Here is a 12,089-nt window from a genome sequence, read left to right on the forward strand (position 1 = left end):
TTGATGGCAGCTCGTTGGTCCAACGTGGAAGAGAGTCAAGTAAATCCTCTGATATTGTGTCACCGGGGCCAATCACAGGCAGCCACTGCCCTCAAACACACGCGTTCTGTTGGCGAGCAGCCACGGCAGCCCCCCACCTCGACGCCGGTGAACGACGACAGCCATTCGCCCCTCCCCTTGTAGCCTTCATTACGTCACAGCGGAGAAATATGTCCTTCAACGGCGGCACTGGGCGGCCAGCATGTGAGAATTCCTTTCCCACTCATGTCGGTACGAGGTGAGCAGCTACTTCCAGCTGATTCTTTGAGCAGCCAGCAGTAACTCCCAGTGTCCCCAGCTGGCAGATCATTGCTCCCCTGCCAAAAAAAACAAGCAAAGGTAAAACCCACTTATAGCTAGATTAGGTAGCAGTGACGTCTTGGACTCCTTCTTCCACAGACCCACAAACAAACCAACAGTGAACGTCTGGAACCGACCCTCCAACGTCCGCCAATATACTGCGCTTTGCACCTTCAACTTCCTCCTTCTCTCCTCTTCCTCCCCATACCAATTTGATACCCAACCCCCATCACCAACCGCGATATTTTCCTCAGCCAGCAAAGAGGCATCTCCTTTCCCGCCTTACACATCCTACAACTACAACATCTTGCTGAAGAAAAAATAACACCATCATCATGAGGATCGCCAAAGCGCTCCTGTCGTTGGCCCTCGTGGCTGACGCAGTTATCGCTAGCTCTTGGTTTTCCAATGCTGGTAAGTAATGACTTGTGTTTTTTCTCGACTTCTCCAGCTCATTATTAACAAGATCTGCAGCCTACAACAAGTGGCACGAGACTGAGCTTGAGCGTTGGCTCTCCGACCACGATGTCCCCTATCCCACTCCTGCCGACCGCAAGGATCTCGAGAAGCTTGTCCAGAAGAACTGGGAGTCACATGTCGTAACACCATACAACAGCTGGGACGCTGCCCAGCTTGATAGCTATCTCAAGCAGAAGGGTGTCGAGACCAAGGATTCCGCCCAGGCCAGCCGCGATTCTCTCGTCAGCCAGGTGAAGGGCTACTGGTACGAGACGGAGGACAAGGCTCAAACCGCCTGGACCAATGTCAAGGACTGGATTCTGGACAGCTGGACCGACAGCCAGCTCAAGGCCTTCTGCGATCGTCATGGTATTCCTGGTAAGTTGACATGACGTCATGTCTTGAATGTTTGAGGCGTCGACTAACACCGCCATAGTTCCCCAACCCCGCACCCGTGATACTCTCCTTCAGAAGGCTAGGGTCGCTTACGAAACCGCTGCTCAAAAGGCCGGTGAGACTGCTGCCTACCCTGGCAACTGGTTGTACGAGACCTGGTCCGAGTCTGATCTCAAGGAGTGGCTTGATACCCATGGCATCCCGGCTCCTCAACCTACCACCCGCGACAAGCTCATTGCCTCTGTCCGCCGCAACTCTCGACTTGCCTCGCTTCGAATGCAGGAGCAGAAGGCTGCTGCTCAGAAGAAGGCTCAGGAAGCTTATGCCACCCTCACTGACAAGGTTATTGACGCCTGGAGCGAGTCTCAGCTGAAGGAGTTCTGCGACAAGAATAGCATCCCCGTTCCTCAAGGTACCAAGCTCAACCAGCTCCGCTCTCTTGTCCGCAAGCACCGCGCTGAGATCATGGGTGACACTGTTGCCTCAACCGCTGCCTCCGCCTATGGCGCTGCTACTTCCAACGTTGGCGAGAACGTTGCCAAGGCTACTGATGCCACTTCCCAGGCCGCTCTGGATGCCTTCAACGCTGCCGTCAACACCTGGTCTGAGAGCCGTCTCAAGGGCTACCTTGACGCCCGTGGAGTCCCCGTTCCTCAGGGATCCAAGACTGATGAGCTTCGTGCGCTCGTACGCAAGCATGCCCACAAGGCTGCTACCGGCTGGAGCGCCTGGACCTGGGACGATCTGACCCTCGACAACCTCAAGGCCTACCTCGCTTCCTCTGGAGACGCTGCGGCGAAGAAGGCTGGTGAGAAGGCTGGCGCTACTCGCGAGGAGCTTGTCCAGGCTGCCAACGCTGCCTACGCCTCTGCTTCTTCTGCCGGTGGTAACTCCTTTGCCTCTGCTACTAGCTACCTTTCTCATGCCACCGACAATGCCAAGGCTGCTACCTTTGATACCTGGAGCGAGAGTGATCTCAAGGCCTACTTGGACAGCTATGGCATTCCCGTCCCTCAGGGTTCAACTCTCAATGAGATCCGTGCCCTTGCTCGTCGCCAGTGGACTTACTACAAGTACGGCACCTCGTCTCCTTCCGAGACCATCTTCGCTAAGATCAAGGAAAACGTCTTGAGCGGCTGGGACTGGGTCACCGGTCAGGTCATGGCTGGCTCTGATGCCGCCAAGAAGAAGGCTGAGGAGGGCCGTGCCAAGGCGCATAAGGAGCTCTAAGCTGGCTTCCCTCAACCTACATCACATCACGACAAGGAACTCTGTCAAGGCCGTGCATTCTGATCGGGATTGACGCCGAGTTTCATCTCTGTACAACATTTCTTAGGGTGGATACTCTTTGACCATCACACATGATGGCATTGACACGGCACAAAACTGGCTTGGAGGGTTACGAGTGGTTATCATTCAGGGGCTGCGGGTTTTTTGCAGCAAATGTTAATACTCGGGGTTATGTCTGGAGTTGGTCGTTGTTTTCTTTTTAGGTAGTTTCGTCTATCGGCCTCCATAGCAGGGGGTAATGAAACTTTGTGAAAATGTTTGGTTCCTTGGTGGTGAATGATGGGCCATACTAATATTGTGTCCGGTGCTATGTTACACAACCCAGTTCTCTTCCAGATCTACTGGCCCTGGCCAATGAACAGCAAGACATACCTTTGACGGTATCTTGTAAACCCTCCTCGTGGAGGTCATGGTACAACTCATGATCGTGGTTGCTGAGAATCCTTCATCGAGGTAAGAGCTTCTTCTGTTCTTGCATGATGAATATAGTAGGTATCATGGTTGTTCCATGAGAGCTGAAAAAAGGTGAGCCTTGGCGAATTATGAATTATGTGTGGCAGGGCTGTGTGCACAGAAACAGGAAGCAAGCGTGTGTGTTGGTGTATTGAATGGGTTGATGGCGGATGGAAATGGAGTTTACGTAAAGGTTATTTGGGAATTGGGGTGTTTGAGACTGTGTGGTTGAGGGTGAGTGAAGAAGTGTGAGAGGATTAGTAGGAGTATAAGGTTATCTGTTTACTGCTTAAAAGTACCGAAAATCTAAGGCATTTATATCTTGGAAAAGGCTTAGACTAAAGATGTACAAAGGTTGGATTAAGTCTAGGAATTCGACATATAAGGCTCGGATTTAGCTCAGATTAAGTCCATAAGGAGCTTGGATTATACGATGAGTTTTAAAAGGGGATCCTAAGGATGGCTAGACATTGTAAAGTGAGAGGTTTATGTGTTTTTGCTTAAGGAGCCTCTCTCTTTACTATCCAGTAGGGGGATGGCGGTATGTGGGACCTGGGCATTTCGAAGGTTGAAACTAGCCGGGTATTATCAATGACCATCATGGGGCAGGAGCAGCGCATATGCTGTTAGAAATTGTACGGCAGATATCAGATGACGGTTCATGTTTGTCACAAGATAACACACCGGGTTTGGAAGGTTCGGATATGGAGTCTCGGCGATTGATGGGTTGTTTATTTGGTTATCGCGCTTGCGACGGAATCTTGTTTCAGAACTTGCAGTCCAAGAGGTGATTTGCTTATGATGAACCACTCTCCGAGAGGTTTAACATCAACTACCGCCCTCCATCCCATCCAGTTTAGTACCGTGCCACCATCACTCGGCAATGCGTGACTTGACCCGGGCAGCGAATTCATTCTCACACTTGAAAGTTCAGGTAGGCAGGTAGGTATGCAACCGCGCACTTATCATCTTGGTACGGTCTGGGTATAATTATTAGGTATTATTGCGCTACTAAAGAACCAGTCGACCAGATCGCACCGTGTTCTCAAATGTTCGTGTCGCTAGATAAGGCAAATTCCCAAACTCAAGTAAGGTACGGAGTTGCCGGGTGCCAAAATTCCCATGTCCCCAGTCCCAAAGTGTCGAGGGAAACTCGCGCTCAAGTCCCAACCCCCAGGCCCCAGTTAGGTCTCTAGCCTCAAGTCCCAAACCACGAATCCCATAGAAAACACTGTCTCCCTTTCCCAAAGCCCAAATTCCGAATGCCACAAGCTGGGTAAACCGCAGGAGTAGTTACCAATCCATTATGCAGTCATAGATAGAACTAAGCACCCCATTGATACTCTCCCAACACCAGCCTTCACAAAGTCCTCCCTTGTCTCCATCCCAAAGGCATCCCACAGAAAAGGCAACGTCCGCGCCAACCTCAAGTAGCTAGATATGCTTAGGTGAGTAGCGGTATGCGGAAAGAAACCTCGAAGCTTCAGAACCTAAGCCCCCAGAGCCCCATGGGCCAGTATTCCTGGCCTCTGTACCCCCTCCGCGACCAATTATCCCCCACCTGATGGCACTTCCCCCCCCATGGGCCCATCTTATCCCCTCCAGGCCTCAACCCCCCACTGCTGCCACAATGACCAGAAGGCGACCATCTCCAACCCAGGCAGCTGCTTCATCACGCCCTCGCTCGTGAATCTCATCGCTTCTTTAACCGCTTTCTCCTCAAAAATTAGCATCGCTGTTCCTTTTCAGATCCCGATTTCCAGATCTGGCTAAAACCGGGAAGTCAATAAGGGGAAAAGCGACTCTCTTCAAGTTGGGAATATCCGACGGCGGAGAAACGAGATAAGCAACGGCATCCTGCGCATTCTCCCAGCTGTCGGCTCCGCTGGGGGGAATTGTAATCCGAGTCGTCAAAGATGGCGAGCCACTCAATGACCTCGCTGATAGCTTTGTTCTCCTTGACAACGTGATGAAGGATGTCGGCAGTGGAAATGACCGGCGCGTCCATGACGAAGGCGCCAGAAGAGATGAACAAGCGCTTCAGAGCGCGCTGCGAGGCCAAAGGTTTGGAAGATGGAAACAAGAGCCTCGTCTTCGGACGGGCGAGAACCGCGGATCATGTCAAGAGTACCAGGGGTTGGGTGGGCTGGGTCGAGAGCGCGGAGCAGAAAGGCAGCGATCAGCTTGCCGTATGTTCCGGGGTCGTAGCCTTGCTCCCTGATGCCGTATTCCGAAAAGTTGAAACAGAGATTCTTCGGTGTGACGAGCTGATTGAGCTTCTTGGCCGGGAGTAGACTGGTGATGTGGTCGAGTTGTTGGCGGTTCAAGTTCCGAAGGTCAAAAGAGAGACCCTGTAGGTGGAGTGCGTTGGAGGAAAAAAAAAAGACACAGTCTCGTCACCAAGCTGGAGCGGCTTGGATAAGTCTCGCTCCCGAACAGAGGAACTGTCCTCTCCTTTTAGCACAACATTCAAGGTTCTGTTTGAGGAAGGAGAAGGGGTTAGCCGTGTTTGCCATGAAAAGAGGGGGAAAAACGGTAGCGAAACTATTCAGCTGAGTCTTTGTCGGCCTCGCCCCAGCGCGCTGATGAGCTTAAGCCAGTCGCGCCCCAGCGCTATGCTGACGTATACAGTGGACGGAGAACTTAGTTGGTCTCGTGGATAAAAGGGCGGCTGGCATGAGGCCCCTTCATCTCGTTCTCGGCGAGTCTCATCAAAGACCAGAGACCTTTCATCAACTCCGCATCTCTGCCGCGTGAATAGAAGGACTTCCAAACGGTGCTCCGAAACCAATGATAGAAGTGCTTGGATGTTCGACTGACACTGATGGCGTCTCTTTTGGCAAGGTATCCCCCAACAAGGAAATAGAGCTCAGGTGGCAAATCGTAAAAAGCTCGCATGCTTGTTTCTGTTACAAGGATACATATGTTAGTAAAATCTTCAAGGTCGAGCTGGCTTGGTCAATGAAGCTGTAGAGTGCCAAGTTAGATAAGGTGAGTAAAGGTCTAACCTTAGACGAAGCTGTAGGTGGAAATACTTAAGGGACAGCTTGGTGGCTTTGTGTAAGCCTGGGTGAGCTGACTGATAGTAGCCCACGTTCTGTTTCGTGATGTCTGGTGGAAAAGAGAAGAGGAATTCAGTAAGCCAGACACCCTCTTTATATCTTCTCCCCCCACCCCGTCGGCTTGCCAGGCCCACTTACATGGCCAGATTCACCTCATCTGCTATTGTCATCGCCCTCCTATATTCACTTCTTCCGATGTGCGACCCACAGAGCAGATTCACTTGCTTTCAGAGGTGGGTCAAGAGCAAAGATAAGGTGAATTATCGCGATGGAGCTGCCCAGAAACGTTGCTCTTCCAGACAGAACTCGGACAGAGGCTCAAGTGAATTTCACGAAATATTTTAGATATGCTTTCCATAATTCACTGCCCGCTTCACTGTAGAGGAAGTGAGAGTTGGTGGGAGCGGTCATCAATATAAGATGGAGCGAACCAAATTTCCTGCCATGAACCCTCTCATGATGACCAGTGGGACACCCAATCTATAGGTATACCTTAATGGTTTGGTGGCTTTAACCTAGCTTTTGCCTCATTAGTTTTCTTATGTTTTTTTTTAATTCTCTGCAGAAAGTATGATCAACATTGAGCACCCATCACACAAATCGGTAACACGGAGTGTGGGGAAAAAAGTCCAGCCAGTGGGATGCCAGGTAGATGCATGCCCTCTACATAAACTACATAAACTAGGTGTGAACTGGCGATTGCCTCCTCGGTCACCACCAACCTGCAGTTTGCATTGATAAGTAAACTCTTCTGACAACATATCCCTATATTTGTGTCATGACACAATGATAAGCACCAAATGATTGTACTTTGGCATGGACAACCACCTCACCAGTCATACCTAAGGTACCCACCCAGATCAACAAACGATTGTCCTAGTACCCCCATCAAACCCGCCCACGCTTACGCCCTCTCTCCCATTCAAGAATGACCACCTCCCAAATAAAAGCTGGAAAAACAAATCCCCGAAGCCATGGCAGCCATCCCCAGGCTCGAGAAAACCGTGATAGAAAAGGATCAGACCGTTGAAACACCACGCAAGGAATACCTTCAACAAGTCCCGTTGCGAGCCAACATGACATCTACTTACACAGAGTACAAGCACCAACTCCTGCCATGTGATCAAGCATGGCAGACCGACAAAGCCCGGAGACAGAATGCTGATGACGATTTACAGGACACATTGTTGGATTTAAAGGGAGCTAAGAAGGAGTTGGAGAAGCTTCTTAAGGAAGGCTAAGAGACGATGGGTAATCCGCTAATAGACCACTCGAATGGAGGTGGGCCAAGCGTTGGTGGTACATAGAACAGGTACGGGAGTTAGGGGAACTCGAATATGACGCAGCACAGGGGGGGCACCGCCAGTCGGGTCAATGGCGGCGGCGGTGACGATGGTGTCAAGAGAGATGGGGGCAAGAGGAGGTGTCGCTAGGTAGCCACTGAGGGGGCCTGTGATGGATGGGGTATATGGCCCCAATCTTGGTGAGAGGTTTCTTTCTTTTTGTGATTTTGACAATAGGACAGCTGTGTTTGGGGAGTGTTGGATGGGGACATAGAGCACCCAGGGGTTTGATGCTAGGAGGGGTAGCCATGTTGGATGTGCTGTAGCCGGCATCTGTAGATCTGAGAGCTCGCTGCATTTTTGGCTTGACAATTTCTTTTCATAAGGTAGTTACCGAGAGAGTATTAACAACATGGCTTGACATCGTATCTTTAATCCCATCATGAACAGCGCCAGGGGCGTTGCCACGTGTGATATCTGTATGCCTTTGGTCTAATAATAGTCCCACCGACAAATAACCCCACCACCCACGTTGAACCAGGACGCTCCCTTGCCCTTTCGCCCCATGTAAGTACCCGTGCGAATCAGCTGTGCGTCATATGAAGTGTGCCCGTACAAGTTCCAGTTGCGTTTCATAATGGAAGCGCCAGCTGATTCACACTTGCCGCCTCCACGATCCACAGTCTCCGACTCCTGCTCGCTTTCCATTAGAAAACTTCCAATATCTTCATGCAGCCCCTTCGGCGGAGGCTTTCCGCAAGTCATATGGCCGCACGTCAAATAGGAGTCCAAGGCAAGTTGACTTCTCACAACTTTGGCACTGCAAGGCCAGCACCAAGCCGCAAAATGTGACTTCTTATGTTCAGGATAACATGTCAGAAGCTCATCGCTGACAATTGGGTCCAGTTTCGAACTGCAAATCTGGCACGGTGCAAGTGACAGTAGAAGTTGGGACTTTGGAGTCAAGGCCACTGGTACAGTAGCAAGACTGCTCTGATTCCGGGTTTTTCGTCGATGCGTTGGGTTGTGGATGCCTTTTTTGAGTGCTGATGATGCTCCAAGATTATTCTGGAGCGGGTCTGGAGGGTGCTCAAAGTCGAAGCTTTTACCCACTGCTACTCCAGCACGCAGGCTGAAGTCGAAGCTGCTGCTTATCCCGTCGAGAGGGCTGACAGTCAGTGCGGGGGTGACTTGTTTTCCAGTCGTAAGGGCAAGGGGCTTTCGGCTCCTGGGAACTAACACCTTTCTATTTGTTTGGATAAACTGAGTCCGATCCGTGGTAGCGAGCAAACCCAGTTCATATTGTAAGATAACGGGATTCGAACACGGTCGGTTTCTGAAAGGCTTTCTCAGGGCTTTCCTAGAGGAAACCCAGACACTCATCATGAGAGGAAATCCAGCAAGGATGACCAAGGAGCCCGGAAAGGTATCGAATCTCTTGGTCACGGTCTGTTGAAGCATTCGTGCTTTCAATCTCATTCCGCTCAACGGTGGTGGCCCTAAAGATGTTGTTTTAATCTTATCACAACTATCCTCCTTATATCCAGTCTGCAAAACAGAGGAGCGTTAGCATGGGTTATTTCAACTCATCCCTTCGGGATCTGCCAAGTGACTTGCAGAATGGCAATACTCAAAAAAGTCCTTCCTGGCCGTCCACTCCGCGAGGCTGACAGCTTTTCTACCATCTTCCATGGCGCGGATTGTTGACCAAAGCGCTATGCAAGCGATGAGGAATCCTCCAAGTGCAAAGACCATGTTGCCACTTTTAGCGCAGCGTCTTCTATCCCGCTGTAGGACACAGGTCGAAAATTGAAAATACCGAAACACGTTACAGACATATTTCGATTGTTTGACATAATGGAAGAGTGCTGAGGGTGATAGACAGGATGAGGCAGTACTGTGTTCCGATACGGTTGATATTCTGTCGAATGAGGTTGTAGCCGTTTGGGTTGGGGTCGGGGTTGTAATGGACGCAGATGGCGGGGGTGCCTGAAGTCCAGTCACCATCGGCTGGACCACTTCTGGCATCCTCACTCCCTCACAACCTGATGCGATTGTTGCGGAGTATATAAAATGAGCGCTGGGCATAGAGAAAGTCGAGTTATTCAGCACGTTAACGAAGTCATCTGGCTCGAGGTGACATGCGGTTGCCTTGCTGGTGGCGGTGCATTTTTACAGCTTACCTGCATAACGTGCGCCTACCTAGGTAGGTACCTAAAGTGGCGTGGGGGCTTGATCCTTTTGTACGCCAAAAGCTCGGATAGGATACGTCTAAAGCTTAGATTATAAAGACTAAAAGTTTGGACATATAACCTCCCGCATTGAACAAGCTATCGAGCTCATTCTATCCTATAGTCTGGCCGCTAAGGAGAAAGCCTGGCTCAGTTTCAAGCTCTGCTTCTGGCTCGGCTTGGAGCTCGGCTTGGATGTCTGCTTCTGCCCCCCGGCCTGTTTCTGTCTCTGTTCCGGTCCCGGCCTCTAGCTCTGTTCCTTGTTCTGTTCCTTGCTTGTTCATTGCTCTGTTTCTGCTCTGCTTCTGGCTCCCGCTGTTTCGGGTTTTGTTTTGACCTCTTCTTCAAGCTCTGCTTTAGGCTTGGTAAATAGACCCGAATGGTGGCTAAATATAGAGCTGTAGGCAGTATCCAACACCCACCCGAATTCCTCCTGTTGATCTGTCATATGGTCCCTGACTCTGAACCGCTGGGCCTAGTGAGCCCTTCCCTCTTTCTCCACCCTCCTCCAGTAACACAGAATCCCACCAATCTCATCTATCCAAGGCTCAACCATGCGCTTTTTGGATACATCATCAGGATAGGGCGGCCCCCCGTGCTTTTCATCACCATTGTAGACAAAGTACATCCGATAGAGGAGAGATTCGACAACTTGATTGAAGTTCCTTTGCCATGAGATCTGTGTCAGGACAGTGTCGACTTCACCACCATCATCTGTTGTTTCCGCATTGATTCTGAGAATATCATTGATATGTAGGACCATACCATGAGGAGGACTGTCTACGCGCTGGTGAGAAAGCCCATAAAGAGCTTCATCAATGCATGACAAGCACCAAGAAACAAAGTAACAATTATTGTGATCCCAGGGATGTTCTGGTGGCTCATCAAAACCTAATTTCAGTGTGGCCTTGCAGATACGACAAGAGAACCCCGGCAGAGGAGTTGATGCTTGGATTAACGGCAGGTCCGATGGCCAGATTGCCGCCGGGATTGACGGCAGAAGTCGTGGTCGAACAGGTGACGGAACTGAAGTTGGACTCTGTGAAGATAAGATTGACGACCCAGCCGGTAGTGAGCGGAAACGTATTTGAGCATCCGACTCTGTAGATATATTTTCCACCTGGTCTACCCTGTGGGTAGGATGTCCTTCTGATTCCACAGACTCCAGAGACAGTTTTGGTATGTCAGTGACGTAAAGATGTAACTGGTTCCGTTGACGTTTCCGGCCCCCCTCTCGTCTAGATACGTCGGCTTTTATGAGGGCCGAGGTCATTCCGGTGTCCATTCGGAGTAAAGGAAGAGTGGTTGCAGTGGGCTTGAAGTCAAAACTGGTTTCCAACCCACTGCCAAAAATCGCTCGGCGTGAAGTGCCTGTCATGGAAGAATGGTGAAAGTCAACACCCGAGCTGTTTGCTACTCCGGTGCCAGGTGACTGGGCAGGCAGGAGCTCTCCGGCTTCTCCAGCCAGTAGTCCATTTGTTGATTGTCTCCAAAGAACGTGTGTGGCGGTGGACCCAGGGGTGCTTTTGTTACTCTGTCACACCCGTCCTCCTGGTCTTCAATCTGTTTGAAGAATTAGCTTATGGTAACGACAAAGTGTGTCCTTGAAATTGACCTACTGTTTCACAGAACTCCCAGTAGTCTTTCCTAGCCGTCCACTCAGCTATTCTCACAGCCTTCCTACCATCCACCATAGCACCAATGGCTCACCATAAAGCCACACAAGCAATAATAAGTCCAGTTGTGGTAGTAAGAAGCTTACTTGCTTTGTTAACTGAGCCTCTGTACTTTCCCACAACGACCTTGGAGTTTTGAAAGAGGGCGTATCCTGCATCGGCTATACACCTACCCATGCTTGCTAACCTCGATCCGAAACTGTGAAAAAATAGATCAGGATGCGACTTTCTTTGAGGCGATGTTGCTGTCTTTGGCGGCCCTGGTCTTTGAGAAGCTCTAGATGGCAAAGGCTCGGATGCGGGGAGAGAGGAAACACAAGGGCTTGCGGCTGCTCCCTTCAACTGGTTAAGCTCCTGTTGCAAAACACTCGCCAGTCCAAAACCAGTTCCCAATTCGACGAAATCTTTTATGAACATCTTGCAATCGGGAAGTTTGAGGCAACTAGTTGTTCGGCAGGCACAAGGGACTTGGGCAGCGTGGCTGTGCCACATATTGGCACAAGCCCACCATCACAGAGCTCGTGCATGAATGGCCCCGAAGCTCACGCTGCCATAGCAGGCCCGCTCGCTACACATTTGGTTGGTCCACATTCACCCCTCACGTCACATCTCACCTCACCTTGACCCTTCACCTTCACCTCTCACCTTCACCTATCACTCACCACCCTCACCACCACCCCCCGCAACCTCCCCAATCAACTTGACAAACTCCCCAGCATCATGCCCAAACCTCCCCAAAAACAACCCATCCACCTCCCCCCCCAACCTCTCCAACAACCCACCCCCCCCCGTCGAAGGAAAAAAAATCAACATACCCTGTCAACGTGGTTCCAGGTTCCAAGCCACCATGTATTAAAATCTCCACTTTATGCCGAATCACCTGTTCTTCGACTGCTTCCT

At 50.7% G+C, this 12,089-nt stretch overlaps 3 protein-coding genes across 3 annotated transcripts, besides 1 other annotated feature; 2 read left to right on the forward strand and 1 right to left on the reverse strand.

Moving 5' to 3' along the window:
• Positions 1-674: 674 nt before the first annotated feature.
• On the forward strand, positions 675-2,424 carry PODANS_6_1050 (uncharacterized protein; the record flags this gene model as incomplete). Its single annotated transcript, XM_001910367.1, has 3 exons — positions 675-753; positions 814-1,176; positions 1,235-2,424. The coding sequence occupies 3 exons, from the start codon at positions 675-677 to the stop codon at positions 2,422-2,424; spliced, it is 1,632 nt and encodes a 543-aa protein (XP_001910402.1).
• Positions 2,425-4,928: 2,504 nt separating this feature from the next.
• PODANS_6_1045 (uncharacterized protein) lies at positions 4,929-5,231 on the forward strand (the record flags this gene model as incomplete). Its single annotated transcript, XM_001910368.1, has 1 exon — positions 4,929-5,231. The coding sequence occupies one exon, from the start codon at positions 4,929-4,931 to the stop codon at positions 5,229-5,231; it is 303 nt and encodes a 100-aa protein (XP_001910403.1).
• A 5,384-nt stretch (positions 5,232-10,615) lies between these two features.
• Positions 10,616-10,673: a long terminal repeat (eleutherodactylus).
• Positions 10,674-11,843: 1,170 nt separating this feature from the next.
• On the reverse strand, positions 11,844-12,002 carry PODANS_6_1040 (uncharacterized protein; the record flags this gene model as incomplete). The annotated part of the gene is made up of 1 exon (XM_001910369.1): positions 11,844-12,002. The coding sequence occupies one exon, from the start codon at positions 12,000-12,002 to the stop codon at positions 11,844-11,846; it is 159 nt and encodes a 52-aa protein (XP_001910404.1).
• Between the last annotated feature and the right edge of the window lie 87 nt (positions 12,003-12,089).

Source organism: Podospora anserina, chromosome 6 (assembly GCF_000226545.1).
Source record: "Podospora anserina S mat+ genomic DNA chromosome 6, supercontig 2".
Taxonomy (NCBI): domain Eukaryota; kingdom Fungi; phylum Ascomycota; class Sordariomycetes; order Sordariales; family Podosporaceae; genus Podospora; species Podospora anserina.